The following is a 22,999-nucleotide window of genomic DNA, read 5'->3' as shown; positions in this document are numbered from 1 at the left end:
GTTGCTTTCATTAAAAAAACCCCAAAAACAAAACAGTGGAACAGAATCCATCTCTGTAAGAAGAGAGATAATGTCATATATGTTGCCTTACCCAGCTTGACCTTAATTCAGAGAAACACTTCTACTCTGAACAGTGCGTTTGCCACATGTTAACCACTGAGCATATGCCTAAGCCTCACTAGAGATAAAAAACATGGCTCATCTGAGACCGAAATGTTTCACAGTAATCAATTATACAACTTGTTAACAGAAAACATTATGGTAAATAAACTTCAAAGGCATCAGAAAATGCACAACTAAAATAACAAAAGTTGAATTAATCCATTATCATGTTTTCTCATACCAAGAAAAAGATATAAACACTTCACACTTACTGTTTGTCACTGTTCTAAGGCAAACAGGCTAGCATAACGTATAAAGGCTAAGAGAGAAAATCCAGAAAACTTCCTATAAATCAATGGTTTGCTGTTATCCACAACAGTTGTGTCCACTGTGTTTCCAGATAACACAACAGACAATACAAAATTATTCTTATAAACAAAAAACTATAAGGCACTACTATTGCACAATGAAAAAAATTAAAAGAATATCCTGAAAGAGAGCAAAAGAGAGTAGATGGAATTAAAACTGTATTAACATGAAAGGGGGAAAAAATAACCCATTACTCTGATGAACATCAGATATTACTGAGACCCAAATCATACAAAAAGACACGAGTAAATGTGTGGAGTATCTGCATGTGAGACAGTTGAAAATAGTGTAAAGGCGTGCTGGCATTATCCTGTTACACACTCCCACCAGTGTGTATATCAAGAAAAGAAAACCTCATGTATACAGATTGTTCCATAAAATCATTAAGTTTTCATTTACCTGTTTCAAAAGTATTGAATTTTGCCCCTTGTACGATTTACCCTCAGGAATTTGATAAAATATGAAACGTTCAGTATAATTATCTACACTTTTAAAAATCAGCAATTAACTACAGTTTCCACCTTTTTGTTTGTGGCATCATAGACTCTATCTAGCATCCTGCATTTCAGGGAAATTTAAACAGTTAAACGAACTCATGAGCCGCTCCAGTGTTATGGTGCCACCTTGTGATGTGGCACCAGAAGTGCCTCCGAGCACCTACAAGAAAAATGAGGTGTGGAGGCAAAGGCGAGGTCTGGAGGCAAAGGCAAGGTCTGTCTGTGTGCGACAGCGAGAACCTGCAGGAGATCCCAGCAGCGAGGCTGCTGCCAAGAGGAGCCTGTCGTTAGCGACGAACAGAAGAACCCCGAGCATTTTAGGGTTACATTAAAAGGCCACGAGAGCGCACAAAGAGCAGCAGCAAAACCCCAACTGCTTTCCTCTACGCAGATCCAATTACAGACATCGGAGTTAATGCCACTGAAGTCAGCAGAGTTACTGAAGATTAATGTGGAACTAATGAGGATCAAATTTTGGCCTCCAGGCTGTGATAAATCTCAGCTTATGGTATTCCCTTAAAACAATGATCAAGTGGGTTAATAACTCAGCTACTACTTGCTTTCTGACACCGTTTCATTCACTTCCACCAGCTGCTTTCTGTCCTTAAGATGCTTTGAGTGTATCTAACCTAGACGTAACACACACACTTAGCTATCTTAATAGGGCCTTTACAATAACAGTTTTCCATTTTCTTTGTCCATTTTTGAAGGCAAATATAAAAATGCCCATTCATATTAAAGACCACCTTTGCAATACAAAATGTGTGTCCCTTTACTTTCAGGCCAAATCCAAATTTTTTTAAATCTAAATCTCTATTACTGTTTCAGTTTCTTTCTAAATCATCTGATAGTTCCTTCCGGATAGGCAAGCCTGGCTGAAGAAACACTTGCTAGTGAATTCATAAAATTCTGCCAATAACGCTGCTGCAGAAATGCAGCTGGTGTTTTACCTCCTAACATTATTTAAAGTTGCAAAGCATCAGGCCCTCCTATTCACTCAACACTCTTGCTAGAGCAAAAGCTTCAGTTGTAAGACATCCAGCTATAGAAAACCAAAACTGGAAATACAAAGGTTTTTCAGAAATCTACCCCTTAGCTTTGCCATCAGGTGGTACAAATAACTTACCTACGACTAGGTAAGATTCTTTTGCTTGGAAGCTTTTAGAGTATGTATCTCTCTTAAACTCCAGGAACATGCTACATTGCTTGGTTTTGGTACAGGAGACGAACAAAAGTCAGAGAAATAACGGGAGCTGGGACAACTGCGTAGATTCGTATCTGCAGTATCCTGCAAGAATTCTCCTTTAACTGTGGGCAGGAATATCCCTTCATGGGGTGCTACTAATTTCTTTTTCTCTTTGTTTCTCAGCTCAGATGGATGACTCTGGCGTTAAACATCTCACTGCAAGCCCAAGTGTCTCTTCAGTTGCTTTGGGACATTTAGGACAGGGAAGACATTGGGAGACAACACACTGAGCACATTCCAAAGCAACTGAGATAGTCCTTTAAACGGGGAGGATTGGCACACAGTGACAGGAAGGAAAGAATTTTAGCTCATAAAAATTTTAAAACATAGAAAAAGAACACTGATGTCAAAAGGAACTGACTTAATGTCACCAGCAAGGGATCCTATTTGTCTGAATATTCTGACCCAGAGCTTTGCAACCTGGCATTTTACAATACATACTAATCATGACACAAAAATGCATCTCATGAGGCTTTCAAGACTAAATGTGTGTCTTGCAAGAAAAAAACTCACAAACTATTAAGCTGACATTTAAATGAATATAATTTTAACATAAATATCTCTTAATGCCAATGTATTGCAAATTGTTTGAATCAACTAATACAGCTAACTTAATTCAGTCAAAATGAAAAAGACTGAAGCTTGAATACCTTCTTGGTCAATCAGAATTGAATCTCAGGACCAATTTATGCTATTTTTAACTTTGGTAAATACATCAAAGAGAACTCAGGCTCCAATTCCTCTACATAAACAGAAACCAGTAGAAGGAAGTATTAAAATGCTATAAACATCACTCAATAAGATCACTTAAAAAATTATTTTAAAAATAAGTGTTATTACTAACATATGCCTCGTTTTCACTAGGCTACCTTAGATGAGTCTGTCCTGGGTACTTTTAATATCCAAAATTTCCATCAACACTTTTAACGTACAACCATACCACTAGATAACTATTTCTTCTTGCTGCATACTGTGTAAATCTGAACAGCAAGCTACACTGCAAGCTCACCGTACATAAGAGGTTCCGAGGCAGATACGTGGCAGTGTACCTACAGAAAGGGTAAAAAAAGATTAATTTCTCTATTTTAACAACTTTTTCAATTACACATTTCATCCTTTGAAAGAGGTACCTTTACAGTAATTGGAATAACGACCAGAAAGGAAATTAGTATGTGCTAAGCCCAAAAATTCTCAAAGCACAACAGAATGCGTCAAAAGTTTTAATTGTAATGACTTTGATATAGAAGCCATGTAAGTGACAGAGCCCTTCTATTGACTGTTAGAACAGTAATACACATCTGATTGTCTTCAGGCCCCAGTACCTAAACAATACTGGAATTTAGAAAAAAAAAAAAAAAGGAGGTCTAGCTGATACCCAGCTGGAGAAGGAAAGAGAAATACAGATCTGCATTCATGCATTTTATGGGAAAGATTGCATAGCTGGTTTAGAAATAAAATGTCTTTTCATGTCCTTAGCAGTAGTTCTGTGCTTCTTTAACTTCTTCAGGAGTGACAGGTGATCATATTCTTCCATTCCACATCATCAGTCTGTAGAACGAGTAAAATGCAGGACCCCCTTTGAGAACAAGGACACAGTTTTATCTTGGAAAGAAATGAGTCATGTATGCAGTTATCATATAGAAAAGGCAAATATTTCAAGTTTTGGAAGGATAAGACAATCCAGAAAACATTGGTTGAAGGTAAGCACCAAACCCAGCAACTGCCATTTCAGTGATGGAAAGGCAAACCTGGGATGTGGTTGTCTTCAACAGTGGGAGCTTGATCTTGACTGCAGTCCTTTCGCCTAAGGTAATTTCCATGCAAGACCCCCAGCTGTACAACACAGTGATAGAGGCATCTCATTATTTAAGGCCCATGCTTTCTTTCAAATACTCTTGGAAAAGTCACGTAAACTAATCTTTCTGTCAATCTTTTTTTTTTTTGCGCTTTAAAGAGCAGTATTGAATATTCATAAATATAAAAACTATGTGGAAATACCTTTAATAATATTCTGACTTTGCCTGTTTAAAAAAAAGGGGGGGAAAAACCCAAAAAAACCCACCACCCAACAACCAACCATCTTTGCCAGAGTTCTTGGTCAGCAGTGAAGATAAAAATGTGAGTGTTCCAAATATCCTGTGGATAACATGATGCTTCTTTCTCTTTGCAGACCAGAATTATTTCAGTGCCTTCTGATGAGTTCTAAGAAGCCATAATTAGAAGACAAAAGCTCCCAGAGTGCCTGAGATTCAGAAAGGCTGGACTGGCAAGTCATTTCTGATAACACTGGCTCACAGAAACACCTTCAGATTCTTATGTGAAAAGTACTGCAAAGGAAAGAAAAAGAGACATAAACACATTTGTCATTAGTACAAAAGGGAAGCTGCAGTGTAATGAATCTGAATCTCTTCTCTCATGACCTCAGGAAGATTTAAACATTCTGGGAGAAATTTCCATTCTCTGAAAATGGTAGCTCAGGGAGCCAAGGAAAGCACTGGATTAAATCAAGTATAAATTGACCTATTTATTGGATATACAGCAGAGCTAAATGTTTCCCAGTGGTACATTTTCTATGGCACAGCATTTGGGTTCCTAAACTAGTCAAATCAGGCAGATAAATCCGTTGTTCCTCTTGCTAGGACCAAGAGACCCTGATGGCTATCTTCTTTCTATTTACACTGTGGTACAGGCAAGCAGCATGTCTTAGTACAGCCATCGTTCTTCAGAACTCCTAAGTACCTCAGCAGGACAGTAAAAGACAACTGAAAGAGGGCATGCTGAAAGCTCACTTTCTCTAGGCAGTAATCTGTCTTCGATGTCACAACAGTACAAACCCCATTTCTCCCTTTCTTGACTGAAATCAGAAGGGACTATTATGGATTTTTGTATGTAAATACCTGCACCGATAGAAAACTTGAAAGGTTTTGAGTACTTGAAAGGCTGAAGAGTTCCGGATGTACAGTTTTTGGATTTTGTGTTACAAGAAACTTAATCACTTAACTCTAACTTAATCACAGCTACTTCATTTGAATCAGGAATGCACTGAAGGAAGCTCTGTGGTATGTACCCGAAGGAGACAAACTTTTATATTCACGGTGGTCCCTAGGAACTTTGTATCTAGGAATTTACTTGATCTGGGAGACACTGAAAGACATGATGTGTAGCAGTCTGGCATATTATAGCCTAAGCATTGTAAAAGAAAGCATACAGTGATACAGAGAGCTTACCAGCACTAAGCTAGTTTTAGAATGAAAGAATTATAAACATCTTGTTCACAACTCCAGAAATGTTTAGGGATCCACATTAATTTAAACTCTTGAAAATTTAGGTCCCACATAGGCAATATCCAGAAACTAAAAAATATACAGCATTGTATATGAAAACATCTTTTTGTTTAATCTGTTGGGTTTTTGCGTGTTCTGGCAGTTCCCAGGTGTACTAATGCCATATTCTTCTGAAACTCCATTTCAAGTTGTTATAGTATGTTTCACCCTCAGGCATTCAAATAAGCTTAAAGTTTCAGGATGATTTATAAAACAATTTCCTGTGGAAAACGTAAAACCAGTCTTGTAGAACAGAACACTTAGCTAGTGCCAGTTCAGACTGCTAATACTTCCATTAAACTACAAGCAGCTTCTTAATGATAGCAATTCTGAGTGAAATAAATCTACCAGGACCAAATTTTCTGAACTAGTAACTGTCATTATCACTTACAGGTTACTCAAGCTTCTGGGCTAACAGCTAAAATGCATCTATCTTCTTCCCTGGTCAACGACTAGCAGTGTTTTCTCCTAGTCTTAAAAAAACTCCTCAAGCGCAGCAGTGCACATCAAGCAGACTTTACTGCATCTTCATTTGCTTGACAGCAGCACAAAGCTTGCAAAGGCTGCCTGTAGGAGATTAAACCTACACAGGGTCATTAAGTAAAGGTTTGAGAAACGAGTGATGAGATAAGGAAAATCAGCCAATGTAGAGTGGATGAACTTCAGCTCACACCAGGTCAAAGCCTGGATCATGGTGCCAGAACTGACACCTGCTCTCTAGATATTAAGTATTCATGGTAGTATGACAGCTTAAAAAAATTCAACATGTTGAGTTGTGGGGAAAAAAGTGCTTCCAAAAATGAGGTGCACGTGGTTATAGGAATCTGGCCTTCAAAGGTTTTCCACAAATGGTAAAGAAGGTATTCCTCGTCAGTAATTTCATACTTTGTTTTAATGATGATATTTTACAGTTGGATGGTTCATACAAAAGTTCTCAATGTTTGTCAGCAGTCAGGTGCCAGGTAACAGAGCAGAGAGTACAAAATGATCTATGACTTAGCAGAGATCACCTGCCCAAGCAATGGCAGAGCCAGGGATAAAACCAAACTGCAGCGCATCCTAAGTTTCCTGCTCTTACGACATGAAGTGGCTTTTAGTGGTGGGAAAGGGCAAAGAATAGAGTAAAAAATCCTTTTCTACAAATAAAAATCATCTGGGGTCTGGTAAGTTAGTCAGCATTTTCAAAAGGATCACATACCAGGTGCCAGCACAGTGCTCTGGGATCCGATACTCAGAAATGCTGACTGCCCACGGTGTCACAGCAAAGTCTCTGACAAGTGCAGTGATGCAGCATCTCCAGGTGCTAACTGGCAATCATTTTCAAAAGCGGCTATTGCTTTGGTTCCCAGCTGTTTAATTTTCACAGCTGCTGAGCAGTTGAAAGAATAAAACAGTGGGCACTTAGGCCTCCTTGAATTTAAAGTCTGGAGCATATTCAATTGGGCACAAAAAGTGGAGGTATGTAGAACCAAATAAAATCATGACTGTCTCTAGAAATTGGCAGGTTGGTGTTTCTTCCATGCATCTGCTGAAGATTTCAAAAATGACAATTTTATTTAGAGGAAAAAATATTGTATAATAGGAAAACATGAAGAAGACAGTTCAGACATAAGTTTACCACTGGCACAGGGGGTTGTTGATCTGCTATGGAGACCCGTCCTGTGCTTTGAATGTTCTGTATGGTATTGGTGAAACTCCACAGCCCTGCCTTCAGCTCGGCTGCACACAGCCTACGGTTATCACTTCAGAGGGACCATTGCAGCTGAAGACACAGGAGAGAGGAAAATGAGAGGCTATGAGTAAGAGCTGGAGATGAATTTGGAAAGATAAAGGGAAGTATTGTTTCATTAAACTGTGATGTGTCCAAGAGTGTTATGGTATAACCGAACTCCATGAATAGGAACTGGGTTTTTCTGTGGTGAGAGAGGTGTTGCTGAGTTAACAGTCAGAGGCTCTCAACCCTGAGAACTTCAGAGCTGAATCCTGTGACCCAGATAATCTCCTGAACCTGAAAGGAGAGGGATGTTACCATTTCCCCTTAAGCCAGGGATGGAAAAATCTGGCTTTAATATACATATTGCCAGCTTGAACATCAAGAAGACATCTTGATAACATGAGGTCACCATGCCACAAACATGGATCAAAGCATATACGTTAAACTGAGCAACTGGATAACCAGTCTTCCAATACTTGGTAGCATGGTCCTCTGAGACTATCAGTATTGTCAGTGATCCCTCCCTCCCTATTTTCTCTTCACCTAATCTGCAACAAGCTCCGTACTTCTCACTTCATCCCTCTTTGTACTCCTTTTCCTGCCCTGCTGTGTACCCAGTATTTGGGTCTGTCCACTCACTTCCTCACCTTCCCAAAACCTGAAAAATAATTATAGCAGTCATTCCAGTGGTTACAGTGGCAAATATTCCTCTTGGCTACTTTCTCAGGAAATGACTGGACTACACGGCATCCACAGCCTGGAATTCTCAGTCAGCAGTTTGGCTCTACAACACAGCAGTAAACTCAGACACAGCACAGGAAACTTCTGAAACTGCACCTTCTGCTGAGTCTTCAGATCTGCCTTCAATTCCTCACATTTCATTTCTGTTCCCTACCAGATTTGTTTGTAGGTACAGCACAGCCTTTTGATTGATTAAAGGAAACTCTGCCTGATCCCAGCAGCTTCTATAAGGCTAACAGTATAAAGAAAACATTTTCTTAGCTGGAAATACATGTAAACAAAAATATTAGCATATCTGCTCAGCTGAGCCTCACCATAATGATGACATGTATCCTCTGCTGGAAGAGTTTCTACTGATACACTTGATTAGTCAAGGAATGCCTAACGTATAAAAGACATTCACATTAACTTTGCAGCATAGCCTCTTGAGACGCTGCTTTTTCTCAAGGTTCACAGGAATCATGTCCTCATGCTTTATTGTAGAATTATTTTCTTATAATGTCTTTCCTCAGGAATTTTATTTATGAAAGCAATAAACTGTCCTGCAGGACACTTAAAAGTCTTTAAACACCATTAGTATTAAGATTATCAGTGCAAATTTTGATCTGACTTAATTTCATCGTAATGTTTAGCCTTATTTCCTGTGAAAATACAGTTTATTCAATCGGTCTGACCATGAGCTTTGTTAATCCTCCCCAGTAACTTCTGAATCTTTTGGCAGAATTGAACAATGTGTGACTGAAAGATCATTAAGTTTCTGCCAATTTCCTGCAAGCAGGTAACAGTGTAAAAACGAGTCTCCGAGTGCTCCACTTCTTCAGAGAAAGACACTAAGTAATTCCTCTTTTCCAGACATCAGAAAAATCTACATAGGTGAACTCGTCTTTGTGCCTCAACTGCAGTAAAAAAATTGAAACTAACCTGCTTCTCAGATACCAGCCAGATATCAGTCTCCAATCAGGAGACATGGATCTGCAGAAACTTGAATTTACTAATTCCAACATTCCCAAAACAACTTACAACCACACTGTATACCTGCCTGAAGTCCAGCAACTGTTGGACCATTTATCCTCCCAGATGTTAGAACCTGTACGTTATTAAGTTATCATCAGACAAACAGCAAAACTACCAACTTAACTATGTGTATGAACAAAGATTATGAAAAAGACTTTTCCAGGTTATCAAGCATTTACTATTAGACAGAGTTAATCCAGACCACTGAAATCTGAGGAGAAATTAAACATATGTTTTAGCTTCAGTCTACTCTGCCAGTGGATTTAAGATTCTAATTAAAAATAGGAGAGCATTTTATTTTGCTGGCTGGTTTACTGTAATTTCTTAAAGAAGCTCTATGCTTGTATTACTTAAGTAACTGCCTTAATTACAAGTTTATGTAGAGTGCTTTATTAATATGTAAACAGAAAAAGTCATTGTCCGTTTCAAAAGGTCTCTTTAAATACAAAACTCAGGATGAAACTCAGCAACAAAAAACCCCACACAGTTATAAAAAAAAATCCTGATGAACAGTGAAGAAAGACTGCAGTAATTAATCATTTTAATTGATTTTCTGCAATCAGCATGAACTGTACCACTGTAATGTCCTCTCTCACACACATTTTCCGCACAAGATCAATGTGTTTCCAAGTATATTTGTAACATGTCTACAATATTGACACGTATTCCCATTCAGATAGCATTGTTCTAGCCATGAGAGCAATAGCAATCTGAGCTTATAACAGATCAAGATGTTTTCCTGAAGAAATCACACAAATGGTGCGGGGAGAAAAAAAAAAGAGATCATTAAAAGTCATTGAGCTGTTAGTTTTCAAGTTAGAAACGAACTGGAATATGTTCTAGAAAAGTAGGCTGAGTCAGGGTGAGAAGTCATCCTCTAGTCAGCTCTCTAGCAAAGTATTTACGTCTCATATTTCTTGTATTACATTACATAGTGATATCCTAAAGAAAAGACCTGAAAAAAAATGCAAGGGACTATCTTTTTCTTAAAACAATACCTGAGAAAGTCAGGTGCTTTGGAAATCATGTTTTCAAAATCTGCAAATCCTAGTTTCCCGTCACCATCCATGTCAGCTTCTTCTATCACCTTCTCACAAACCAAAGTGATTTCTTCTGCTGTTAGCTCTTCTCGGGTCAGCTTATTGAGGGTTTTTTCTAAGTCTGATTTACAAATGAAGTTATCTGTGTTAAAATCTAAGCAATAAAAGAACCAAAGAAAAGATCACCAACAATTTTCATCCGCATTTACTTCAAACAGAAGAGGCAGACAGAAGCATGCCAGTACAGTACCATAGATCTTAAAGGCATAGATTGCTTTAAGCTCTCTGGGAGCCATTTCACTGAGCACAGAGAACATATCCACGAAATCATTGAAGCTGAGGCTCCCTTCTCCATCTTCTGAGAAAGATTCCACAATCCTTTCCTTGAAGGGATTCTCCTGTGAAAATCAGATACATTTTATATATTTTTATATGTATATTTAGTATTTGGAAGATCAAAAAAACCCTGCAGGCTCCCTGTTAATAAGCATCTAATTCTGTGTTTGGTTCTCTGAAGACAACTTTTTTCTTCCGAAACGCACCTAAAATTTTATATTTGCATGCTTTACCAGAAAGCATCAGTAGAACATGCTGCTGCATAATACCACTTCTCATCCAGATTTAAAAAATAAAGCACAGTTATGTGCCCAGACTGATGTTTTATACTCATGCAGCATCCTTCCTCTGAAAGGAACATGAAGTACCTTAAAAAAATTGCGCTACTTACCACTAATACACAGCTACCTCTGAAGTGAAATTCAACAACTGTTAAATGGTGAGCAGCAGCTTACAACAAGAGCTGAAGACAAAGATGTTCAACTGAAACCATGGGGAACGTGGAAGCATAATGAAATTTGTCACCCACGCAGAGATAATATGTAAGATATGTTTTGTTATAGCCTCAAATAATGAAAGGATTTTAAGGAATCTTCTTAAAAGACAAGCGTAATGTACAAAAGTTTAATTTCTGTAAGAGAAGTGTGAGGTGTGATGGTGTACATGGCCATTCCAAGGAACACCTAGTGACTGGAAAGCAGCCTTCCTTTTTCCTTCAGGTGCTTGGCCAAGGTGTAGAGTCCCACTATGGGACGACCCTTTGCAGTGTATTTGGTTCCCAGTAGAGAGAAACGGTCAGACATTTGGGTCCATGGCATGGATTGACCAAGGCTATACCACACCTACATATGTTTGTCAAGTCATGTCGCCTGGCAAATTTAAGAACAAATTTCAGTGGCCATCCCAGCCAGAACTTCGAGCTACTTTTTCACCTAAGCTGTACTGGCCATTCCTCTCCTCAGAGAGCACACCCGATTCTATCAGGAGGTTTCCACTTAGCGGCAAGAAAGCACTCAGCATACATCAGCTATCTAATGAGATGTCTTTGGCTCTTACAATTTGCACTCTAGGACTACTTCCATGGTAGAAATTAGCTGGAGTCTGCCAAAAGGCAAACATCCACCTAACGACAAACCATACAAGGATGTGTGTCGATCCGCTGAGGATGGGTGAGATCCAAGACATTGGGAGCATAATTCCCTGAGAAAATCAAGATTCAGAATTCACTACTAAATGCCGAGATCTCTCCAGTCTTTCTGGCTGCGATAATAGCCAGGAATAAGGCTGTTTTAATGGGTAGGTGAAGTAGGGAACACAGAGCCACAGGCTCAAATAACCACCCATTAAAAGAGTCAATACTAAAGGCAAATTCTCCTGCAGCGTTCGATGCCTCAAGTAATTCCACAAAAAGAAGCATGCCTAGAGATTTCAAAGGATGGGAGGTGAATGGGCTCCCTGTGCTCTGAGCTGAATATGTAAGGCTAAGCTCACTGCTCTGATGAAGATAAAACTAGGGTAAATAAAAATTAAAAAGAAATTAAACAGAGTAGAGAAGAAGGATGCCTGAAAAGACAACGGCCTCAAACAAGCCGCAAGGTCACATCTCGTAAGAGTCTCAAAATGAAAAACAACACCCCAGAATAAGCCAGATGGTTGAAAGTCATTGTAAAAGGATACGTAACAACCACATCATGTGCACAATGTGAAGGGGAGGTAGAGCAGACCAGCAGGTGTGCATCTGAGGGTACTGCTAAGGCTAAAGTAACTGACTTGGATGCTCAGAAAGATCCCTGTTTGTGGTATGAATACACATGCAGACACTCTGGAAAACAGCTGATTCCACTGGTTCAAATTGTCAGTTTATTAATGTGGCAAAGACAGATTCAATTGGGCCAAAATATACGGAAAAGGGCCACTTCGTTTCTAAAAGCACATAAAAACCTGGTGTATCTGTTAAATGTTTAATATTAGAGAATGCTAAATATCAGAGCGAGTGAGAAAACATGTTAGAAAAAATGCCTTTTTTATTTCTAAAATATTATATTGATTTATTTGGAACAAATCTCATCAGAGTAAGTGTCATGGTACCAGCTGTAAGCTGACATCTTAGAGGCAGCATTGGGTAACCAGCAGAGAGTATGCAGGTGCAAATATCCCTATGAGCAGTGAATATCAAACCCAGGACTTTCTGCATTAGAAATGCTGGGCACGATCTCTCTGACCGAATAAGCATACTGCAGTTGCATAAGACAAATTATCTCTTTGGTATGTCAGAGGTCTTGAAAATACAGATGAATTAACAATGAATTAAATGGATTTAAGCATACTTCTTAAGTTACTCTTTGCCAAATGGATCTCTAAAACCTAAATGAAAAATAAAATCTTTCCTCATATTGATTTCTTTCCTCCAACTTTCTCATATTATCTGTCTTCAGGCAGTATATCTGTGGCTTAGACAATGGAAAGTATTAGCTTACCTCCACAGATACTTTTCACATCCTTCCTGTAATTTCATTACCTCTACTCTAAAGAGCAGAGATTAGGGTTCCATCATATTTAAAGGAAAAGCCATGGGGGAAGGGAATAAAGGGGAGAACAATACTGTTGCTTTTAGATTGTTTTCCTTGGAACACTAATTGTTTAAAAAATAATTCCTTTAAAACTGAAAATGTACACTTGTCTTGTTAAAAAGCTTTTTCTGTCCTCTCTCAATAAAAAATAAGAGGGGAGACAGAAACAATAAAGAATTGTTACAGCTAAAACTGCTGTTTGCAGATCGATGCTGCTGTAGCGGCTTGAGATAATCCCCCTAAATGTGCCATATGTCTTTTCAACAATCACTTTCTCAGACAACGTTTTTTAATGTCATGCTGCATTTGCTCCAACACACAGACCTAGAACACCAGACAATAAGCCACAGGCCATCGGTTTTCTACAAAACTGTTGTAGAGTTTATTCCTGAGATTGCAGCTAAATCTTACCAAGTTGCTTGTTGTTTTACCCTATCCTCTTGCTTCCATCTCGAGCTCTGGGAAAGCGCTAAGTTGTCCTTTTGCCCCATCCATTTCACAGCTTGACAAATTAATTTAAAGCCCTGTATCCTATTTTCACAAGCTGACTGCGTTTTGGAAATAAGAGGTTGCAAGTAAAGTTGTAAGATGAGTTAAGGTAACTAAGCTGGAGGTGACGGACAGTCATTATAAAGTGTTTCTCAGTTTTATATCCACAGAAACACGATGACCATTTTCTCTTTTGTATTTGAACAGAAGTCTCCACTGACATTAAAGAAGATTATAGAACGGTTTGGGTTGGAAGAGACCTTAAAGATCATGCAGTTCCACCCCGCTACCACGGGCAGGGCCACCTCCCACTAGATATTTAAATGAACAAAACAGCCTGGCTTTGTAGACTACTAAAAGACAGAATCCCTTTGGATGCTTTAATGAGGACTTGTTCAGAACTGATCAGAAGCAAACCTTTCTCAAATTTCAGGAGTTATTCCTAAAAAAAAATATAAATAAATATACAAACTCTTATCAGACAGACATTAATATAAAAAATGGCCAAATTGTTCATGACCAGACCTCCACAGGAGATGCTTGTGCTTCAGAAGGGAAGCATAGTAAGTGCAACAGCAAATTGTCCCTGGAGCAAATAAAAGCACATTTCTTGCTTGGGTTTGGGTTTTTTGTTGTGGTTTTTGTGTTTTTTTTTCTTCCTCAAAATCAGTGTATTTACATCTTCCAAGAAACAATCATGTCATTCTGTCAGAAACCAGAAACATAAGACAGTCCAGCAACGAGCTTAACTCTTTACTGAAGGCTGCACTATGGCCACAACAGCCAAATTACCAAAAATTCTGTTTGCATATAGATTTGCTTAAGTATTACAGAACATAACAGAACATCATGGGAATATAAGGCATTTTAATGAAAACTGATTCATTAACTATAAGAGGAAACTGCAGGCAGTACTGCTAAAGACCATCGGGTAGGTACAATCTTGGAGTTCAACGGAGAGAAAAAGGCCCTCACTTACTACACTTGGCAGGCTTAGAGTTGAGACACACAGTTAAAAAAGGCCTTCAGAGAAGCAAGAACAGTGGTCTGAAAGGGATGAAACATCCCATCATGACTAGAAACAACTAACAGGATGCAGAGACAAGGAAGCTGGGATGAGCTAAAGGCGAGGATCGGCCAGAGCAGAGGTGAGGGCTTGGGAAGAGTATAAGCCTGCTCTCTTGGGTGTCATTGCCCATTACATGGAAAGCTTTGAAACTGAGGACTTGTTGGAATAATTTCTAAAATTCCATCCCATTAAAACTGCAGGAAGTATTCTCATTTTATTTTGAAGTAACTCGTGTGCATTTCTGTTTAAACTTACCAAAAACAGGGTGCTAATGTTGGTTCTCAAATGAGTGATCAATTCAGCGTTCCCTGTGTGTCCTCTCTTTCGCCTGACCGATTCCTGTGCCTGCTGGTCATTCTGTTTCAGTGCTGTGTGGATTTATGAACTACCTTACTCACCGCTGCAACTAATGACCAGGCCTGCAAGGATCAATGAAGTTACTGCACGAGCCAAAAAAAGAAAGCAACAGACTGCAAAGTGAATGAAACAAAAATGCTTCACCTCCAGGCAGTTCTTTTCTGACCAACTCCTGACAGAAGGATTGCTCTACACGACAACAACCAGAGACAGGTCACGCACTGTTCTGAAGATTCAGACAGCTAGGGACGTACGTGTCACCAAGAAGATGGCCACTCACCCGCTTCTACAGATCATACGTGATTCTCTGTCATCAGGTTACATTCCCACATTTAGCTCTGTGGAAATGACAGAGGGAATGAAAGGGAAACCAGTCTTGTTTGGAAATAAAATTGCTTTCGCTCTCTACATGGTCTCATATCATTGCAGCCCATATCATTGCTACAATTTTGCAATATTAACTGCTGCAATCTCACCGGTGCCCATGTGCCCTAAGGTTAACTTACCAGGCTGCTGCCTGTCTAACCAAGATCATCAAAATTAGAGAACAGAGACTGCAATGAAACAGATGGAGTAAACTAGCCCTGTTAACTTCACTGTAATGGTAGACCTAATCAACTCAAAGTATCTGCCCCTTCTTTATTTATTTATTTCTTGTCCTGACTTTCAACTTTTAAGCATCAGGAGTTAGTGAATAATTCATTACCAATTAAAGTGAGTGACCACCAGCATATTTTTTTAATTTGAAACACAAAAAATCCTGTCTGAAAACGTTAATGTGCGAAGTAAAGTTCTTTCTTCGTAGTAGCAGAATCTAATTTAGATAAGTGCATTATTGATTCTATCCATTTGTCAGAACCTGCAGTGGTATTGAGCTCAACATTGCCAGTAACTAGAAATGTAATGTGTATATGAAAAAAGCCAGGTGCATTGAAATTATCACTAATTTTATTAGAATTCAATAGACATTTAGTTCATTTATTTCTATTTTAAGATTTAAATGTTGGCTTTGTCTTCACCTTGATGAAAATTTACTGAAGAAAGAAAACACCGTAACGATTTATTTAGTAGTCTGGTCAAGTTGCAAATGTTAATGATATTTTTTTTCTTAGTGTATGAGCTGGAGTTACTACCTACATTGCTTCAAAAATGAACTCTAAGGAAGAGTCTCTCCCGTCTGGATAGGTAATTGCAAAATGATCCATGACCAAGATCGACCCTGGTTATAACTGAGAACCTGTGTGACACATTAACATCTTTCAGTGTCAATGTTTTGAAAGAGTTATGGAGAGGATCTAGTCTCCTTTAACTGACAGTTTACTGCAAACAAGCTCACTAGCTATTGAAGGCACTTTTTCTACGAACTGCTGGAATTCCTGAAATGAAATGGTTGGCTTGACAGGAATAGTTCTACGGTTCTTCCACAGCCCTAGGAGAGAATTAGTATAAAATCTGACACTGAACATTGCCCTACTATTTTCATAGAATCAAGTTCCATTACCCTGGAGTCATCTTGCAAAGCAGGGTCAGAAAGCCTCAGTGTCTTGATGTAGCGCAAGGAGACAGATTATGATTCACTTTACTTACGGAAGCCTATTAGGAGGTCTATTATCATTACCACCACAGTTTGCCACGGTAGCAAGATGTGCTCCTGCATCTCATCACAGTGCAGTAGAAAAATTCTGGTTTATATCTTAGTTTAAGCACCAGGTTGTCTTGCAAACATAGTAGTCTCCCATCTCTAAAGGTTCTGTAGAACGAGCTGTTCCTTAAGCGTTCAATCCTGTATCACTGAAGCCAAAAAGGACGTTTGCGATTATAGCTCCTCACTTTGTTTTCTGAACGCAGTCTTGATTTTTCACGAAGAAGCTATCAGCCATCTGGCAGTTAAACCCTTCAGAGTTTAACTCTTTAGAGAATTTCATACTGCACTATCAAGATCCCAGAGATAATAACATAAAAAATAAGAAATACTGATTGTCCTTACCACTGTCAGTACAAGCACCTAAGATGAATGAGCTGCAGACGTGTTACAGAGATACAGTACTTGCAGTGACAGATGAGGGAATCAAAAACCCTTGAGGATGATACATTTTATCACAAAGATAAGAATTCAGTATTTATGCATAAGCAAAAATAGCAGATGCTGAAGACAATCATAATACTTCAAGATGCTCCCCTCTTTGTGAAGCCCATGCTATTGATCCTGCCAGCTAGTAAAAAAACTGATTAGATAATTTTATATTCACAGCTATCACAGCAAACGAGTTGTTTCTACATAATCGTAATTTAAAGATGTCATTTGTATGCATACGAAAGTCACAAAACCAAAGACAACATAATTCAATGAACTGTTTAAAAAATAAATGCTGAAAATCCATATTTGTCCCATTAAAACCATACTCAGTTGTTGAACTGATAAAATAATAAAAACAAATACTGCCTCATGTTTTTGGCACGGATTGCTTTATGCCTACTGCTTCTCTTGTTTGTAGCTACAAGGACTGCCTCTTCACTTCCTGTCACGTAACGACTCCATGAAAAATGAAAACTCCTGATAGTTAAGAAAAACAATAGAGGAAAAAAGGAGAAAAAATCTTTACTTTGGATCAGCGATGTTCTCCACACCTCTGGCAAATTTCCTACGCACACACTGAGATAAGACCTTTCTGATTTCTAACCAGCTCTTCACTCAGAGATCCCACTAGCTTCTAAGGGATTGATGTGGAAAGAATTTAATTTTATTTCCTACTCATCTCCTTTAACATCTATCCCAACCACTTCTGCAAGAAAGACATCCACCTAAATATTTTTCAGTTTCTGTGCTGGTTTTGCCCCCGGACAATAACAGGAAGAAGACTCAGCATGCCACATTACTTCAGGATATCAAACTCAAATGGCAAGAACCTCTGGCAGACAAGCTGCGTAACTTAAGATACGGTCTGTAAGCAGTCAGAAGTGATACCTTTAGCTCAGGCATGTTTATTATAAGCTGCATAGGTAGTTTAACATCTGGGTCCTTTGTATAGTCCATGGGCACAACGTTTGGTGCCATTTCATGGTATCGGCCATGCAACCTGTAAACAAGCAGAAAGAAAACAGCCAATAACCAATTTTAAATAACCAATTCCATTCATACAGTAATCAGACACAAATTTGTCTTGCAGCTCTAATTATTATTTTTTAGTGCACAAGTCTGAGCCCACCAAATTCCCATCTTTTTGTAAAAAAGAGGGCTTTGATGCAGTATCCAGCATAACTGCTACTCACACCCATGTGTAACTTCCTGGTGCACAACTAAGCGATGTTTCACACTACCTGCATGTAACACTTAAGTACCATAGTGGTGGGTGCACAGAAGAAGTAGGCCTGGAGTAATGTACTAACACCGTGAGCATAATGCAGGGATCACATCTCAGTGCAGATTACTGGTGGATCTGCACTATGCAAGAAAAACTTGTTGTGTACAGCTCAAAGAATTCTAAAGCCCAACAAAACGCAACTATGATGCTACCAACAACCTTGGGAAATCTTACTTCTGAATTAAAAAAGCCCTCTGCCTACCCGTGCCTCACTAACACGGCAGATTTAGTCTTAAATTCTATTGCCTGCTTACATCAACAAACAATTTCCACTTCATGCCTCATTCTTAGCACAAGTTATTCATCAAACTAGCATATTTTAAAGACAATAAACAAGTGTTTTTCCTGAGAGGTGCAAGTCAAACATTCATAAACCTCGTTTCACCCTCTAAAGCTTGCTTATCATGCTAACAGCGTTAGGCTAAAGTTTTGTTACAGAGCTGGGAAAGGGTCAGAGGCCATGATACACATCAATGTTTCTAAAGCTTTAGAAGCTGAATATCAGTAAAATACAAAAACCGTCTCAGTCTCACACATAACCCAGGCAAAGACTGCACAAATGTCTCTATGGCATTACTTTCAATTGTTAATTGAATTAATTCAACAAGTGTTAATCTCACACTTTATTTGCTGTCTCCAGATATTCTAGTGAATGAATGCAAAAGCATAGCCCAAAATGCCAAGAGAAAACAGCAATATGTGAAGAAAACATCACATTAAGCGGGATGTAAATTTTAAAACTATTTAAGCACATTCATTCTCACTTGGATGCTCACTCAAACTAGGAATAGAAACGTTATAAGGAAAATAGGTACCCAATTCAAACTCACCAGTGGATCTCAAATTCTGAGTTCTCCAACAAACTCCAGACAGAAATTGCCTGGTAAGAAAAATACAACCTGCCTAGAAGCAATTCATACATTGGAGAGATTAATTCTGCTGATTTACTAATTTACTGATTCTAGAGATACCTCATTCTGGCAGACAAATCTCTAGAATCCAAGACTGTTAAATAACAGCACAAAAAGGTTGGAGAGGGGACACCTGTACTCTCATGTCAAAGATTAATCAGAGATCAACATATTCAGCCCAAAGGTAGGGCCTCTCAGTCCTCTATGAAACACTGTACGTGTAAAAAGAGGAGGAAGGAAGACTAGGCAGGTGCTGTTCACAGAAAACATGGAAAAGCATCATGTACTATAAAATATAACTTTTATCATATGTGAAAATGTTGTTATACCTAGCCCATGAACTGCTTAGGGCAGAAAGCAGTAACGTCACCACATTTTCTATAGGAAACACAAGAGTATTCTGGTCTCTCGTTAGGCCATGTGTACTACTTATAGATACTCAAAAGCTGTATTTCTTTTGTGACTTATTTCCATTTTCACAGAAAATCCCCAGCTGCTCACTAGGTACACCAACAGCTGCAAACAGCGATTGGCACGTTTTATACAGCAGAACAGAAACAAACCGGTAATACAGGGAGTAATGCCTCACTCACATCTTCATCTTTCCAGCTTTAGCTTCTGCAACCCCGCAGTCAGCCCCACAAGCAACTGAGCTATTTCAGATTAATGTGGATAATGAATTTAAAAAACAAGGAGAAGATAACCTACAGGCATCTCTTTTCTCAGCATCTCCTTGCTCGTGTTTATGATGTGACACAAAAACCACAGGAAATGGCACGTAGAAACACGTTTTTTCTGGATCTTAGGAAACCAATGTCTTTACACTGTGCAGCAATAGTTTGTGCCATACAGGAAATTAAATATCTACTGATCCAAGCATATTTCAGCTGCTTACCACAGCTCACCCCGGCATTTCATAAATACCATGTAATTCAAGACGCAATAGCCATTTCCCAACCCAGCAACCGACTATCTCCGTTGTAAACAGCAGCTACAAAGATGCCCCTAAATACAACAGAAAAAAAAGCTTAAAAGCACTTAAAGGAAAGCGAAACTTTCAAATCATATACCCATCTAAGCTTTTGTTTGGGCTTTGTTGGGTTTTTTTAAAGCTAAAATACTGAAATGGTGTTCTAGTCTTAATGAAAATAAAGCATTCTTCACTGGAACAGCTTGACCATTGTGGGTAACATTTCAGAACACGCTAGCTGGCAATGCCTGCTTATTTTAACTGCCAAGACTTTCTTCTCTACTTTCTCTAGTATGACTTTTCTGTCTTTGCTTTGTCTCCTCCAATAGGACGATGAATACAGATGCTGAGATGGGTATCTTAAAGGAATTCTCCACCATACGTTTCAGAAGACACAGAAGGAGTTGGAATAAAATGATCTGTGTGTCATGGTTCACTAAGCTTATTATATTGATCTAAAACGCAAGGTATGTAGTTTCTCTTCCTTCTCAATAAAAAACTCTTAAACCTCTTATTTGTAAAAAAATAAAAATATAAATAGCTGGGTCAATTTCTACTGGGAACAAACCTATGAGAAGTCTAAAAATGTTGTGGGATAAGTATCTGTTACCCAGACACAAGCGTATCACAAGAATAAACAAACACTTGTTAATAACAAGAATAAAAAAGCCGCAACAGTGTGAATTTAAAGTTACTTTAGTACCGGGAATAACACAGTGATACAATAAAGACTGAATATTAAGATGACAAATAAAAAGCACTTATTACCAGTACATAAAGAAGCACTTCACTACCACCACTGTGACCCACAGTGACCTGGTACTCAGTACTATTTTGACAGAAATACTAAAGCTTCTTAGGATGCTCACCAAACCAAGAAATTTTGAAACAGTATCCACAGAGCAAGAAATTCTAACCAGAAATATTCTTGTAAGGCAAGACAGATTGCAGCGCTGTGTCCCAGGTGCCATTTGCTCTGGCCTAGAGGGAGAGAGATCAACGGCAGGGCAGGCACAGCCATAGCTCTTCTTCAGGTGTTTACTTACATTCCTTCTCTCAGGAAAAAGATTTAGTCTCTTTATAACATGCAATATCAGTGCAATGTAAACCCATCACTTCTTGCTGACAGAATTAATCTTGTTGATAGAAATTTAAACAATTGTACTGAACTTAAACCAAACTCTCCAGCAGCTGAAAGCAATATCTGGTTTTTCAGCTGGAAGGTCATGTGCTGCTAATTGCAAGGCACTTAGCAGAGCAGATAGGTTTCAGATTGGATCTTAGAACTTGCCCCATAGATAGCAACTATTTGTGTCTTGTAGTATAAGGCCAGCAAAAGCACTCCTGTTTTACTGTGGACAAGGCACTGCAGTGTGTCCACCTGATGGCACCGTGATAAGTGCAATTACCCAAGATGGACACATTCTCTCTTACTGTGCTTCTGCATCTTCAGACATTGAGTTTTTGCAGTTCCTTGAAGAAAAACGATACTACTCCTTCACATTTACAGCTCCACACTATGTAAATACACTAATTTCAGAAAGCATCTCTAAGAAAATATTCAAAGTGTCCCTCAGAAGGGGTTGGGTTTTAGCTAAGCACTGCCAAAAGACAGAGAATAAAACCACATTCATTTAGTTTCCTACCACAGATTATAATGGAAGTAATTCCTCTTTTTTCTTTCTTCAAGGAGTTGCAGCCAGAAGAGGCGAGCTGAACACCACCTCTGCTGACAGAACATTTTTAGAATTGAAAAGGGAAATACATGCCCAGGGACAGGAGGTAATGAAAAAAAAAAAAGGCAAGAAAATAACTTCCCCTGTAAAGCATCTTTACTGTATCATATGACTGTCCCTATCTATATACGTGAATACGTGCAGCTTCCAGACCTGTGTTTTATTCAGAAACATCCACAGTGCAGACAACATCTATTTTTACAGAGATCTGTTGAGATAACGTGTTCCCAGCCTTTCCATTTAAAATTAAGTCTTTCTCTGAAGATGAGCAGAAAGGATTGGCAGGCACTAATAACTAGACAGCCTTCCAGCACACCGCCTCGGGCACAGCAGGCTCTTCTGGAGGCAGCTGGAGGGCAGACGATGGAGGCAGAAATGTCTAAGGAGTTAGCAGCATGTTTGAGGGCAACTCCAACAGCCTGTTCTCCTCTCTCTAGCTCTTCCTTTAATTCACCAAATTGCTCTAAGATCTGCAAGTACAAGAGCTTTTCACCTGAGTGGATTTCACACTAAAGCATTCCAATGAGTCTGTAGGAAGTGGCTGTGGTCCAACTCCTACAAACTAAATTACAGCAATAAAATAGTCTTTCATACGCTTTTATCTGCAAGGATACTGCAACTCTCTTTACGATAGCCTTATTACGTGGCATGATTAGCTAACATTACAATGAAAAAGGCCATAAGATTTCTTTAGCTTAGGTTCCAAACCCATTATTATGTTGCACAAGCTCCATTATCCTTTGTATTACAATAAACAAATAAAAAAAAATATCAAAAACCCCAACCAACTTAACAACAAAAACCAAAACTAGGAACACCTTTTCCCACTGAAAGTTCTCTATGCTGCAAAGTTCTTCAAGGACACCACGCGCTGTTCTATGATAAACTGGATTTCCAGGCTCTCAAATGATCAGACTTTGCAGAAAACAGGCTGGAAAAATAACAAAGCTGCCTCAGCCTCTTGCAGGATTCTGAAAAAGCCACATGTCACACGGAGAAACAGTGGCTTTTGCATGAGTTTCAGCAACACCTCTGTTTACTTAATAGTATATGTTACACTGGGTGAATACTTTTTGGTAAGGAAACTGCACTTCTGATCAATTATTCTACAATACAAGGTAAAGATCAGTAGACATAAAGGTTTTTTACACCC

At 38.8% G+C, this 22,999-nt stretch overlaps 1 protein-coding gene across 1 annotated transcript; it reads right to left on the bottom strand.

The window, feature by feature from the left end:
• Window positions 1-4,115: 4,115 nt before the first annotated feature.
• On the bottom strand, window positions 4,116-17,939 carry CIB2 (calcium and integrin binding family member 2). The gene is made up of 4 exons (XM_009870887.1): window positions 17,833-17,939; window positions 10,297-10,444; window positions 10,005-10,200; window positions 4,116-4,541 (listed from the first exon to the last, which is right to left on the bottom strand). Exons 1-4 carry the CDS (start codon window positions 17,920-17,922, stop codon window positions 4,520-4,522), a joined length of 456 nt encoding a protein of 151 aa, XP_009869189.1. The 5' UTR covers window positions 17,923-17,939; the 3' UTR covers window positions 4,116-4,519.
• Window positions 17,940-22,999: the final 5,060 nt, after the last annotated feature.

This window comes from Apaloderma vittatum, unplaced genomic scaffold (genome assembly GCF_000703405.1).
Source record: "Apaloderma vittatum isolate BGI_N311 unplaced genomic scaffold, ASM70340v1 scaffold13316, whole genome shotgun sequence".
NCBI lineage: Eukaryota > Metazoa > Chordata > Aves > Trogoniformes > Trogonidae > Apaloderma > Apaloderma vittatum.
This window is presented reverse-complemented; position numbering and strand designations above follow the sequence as displayed.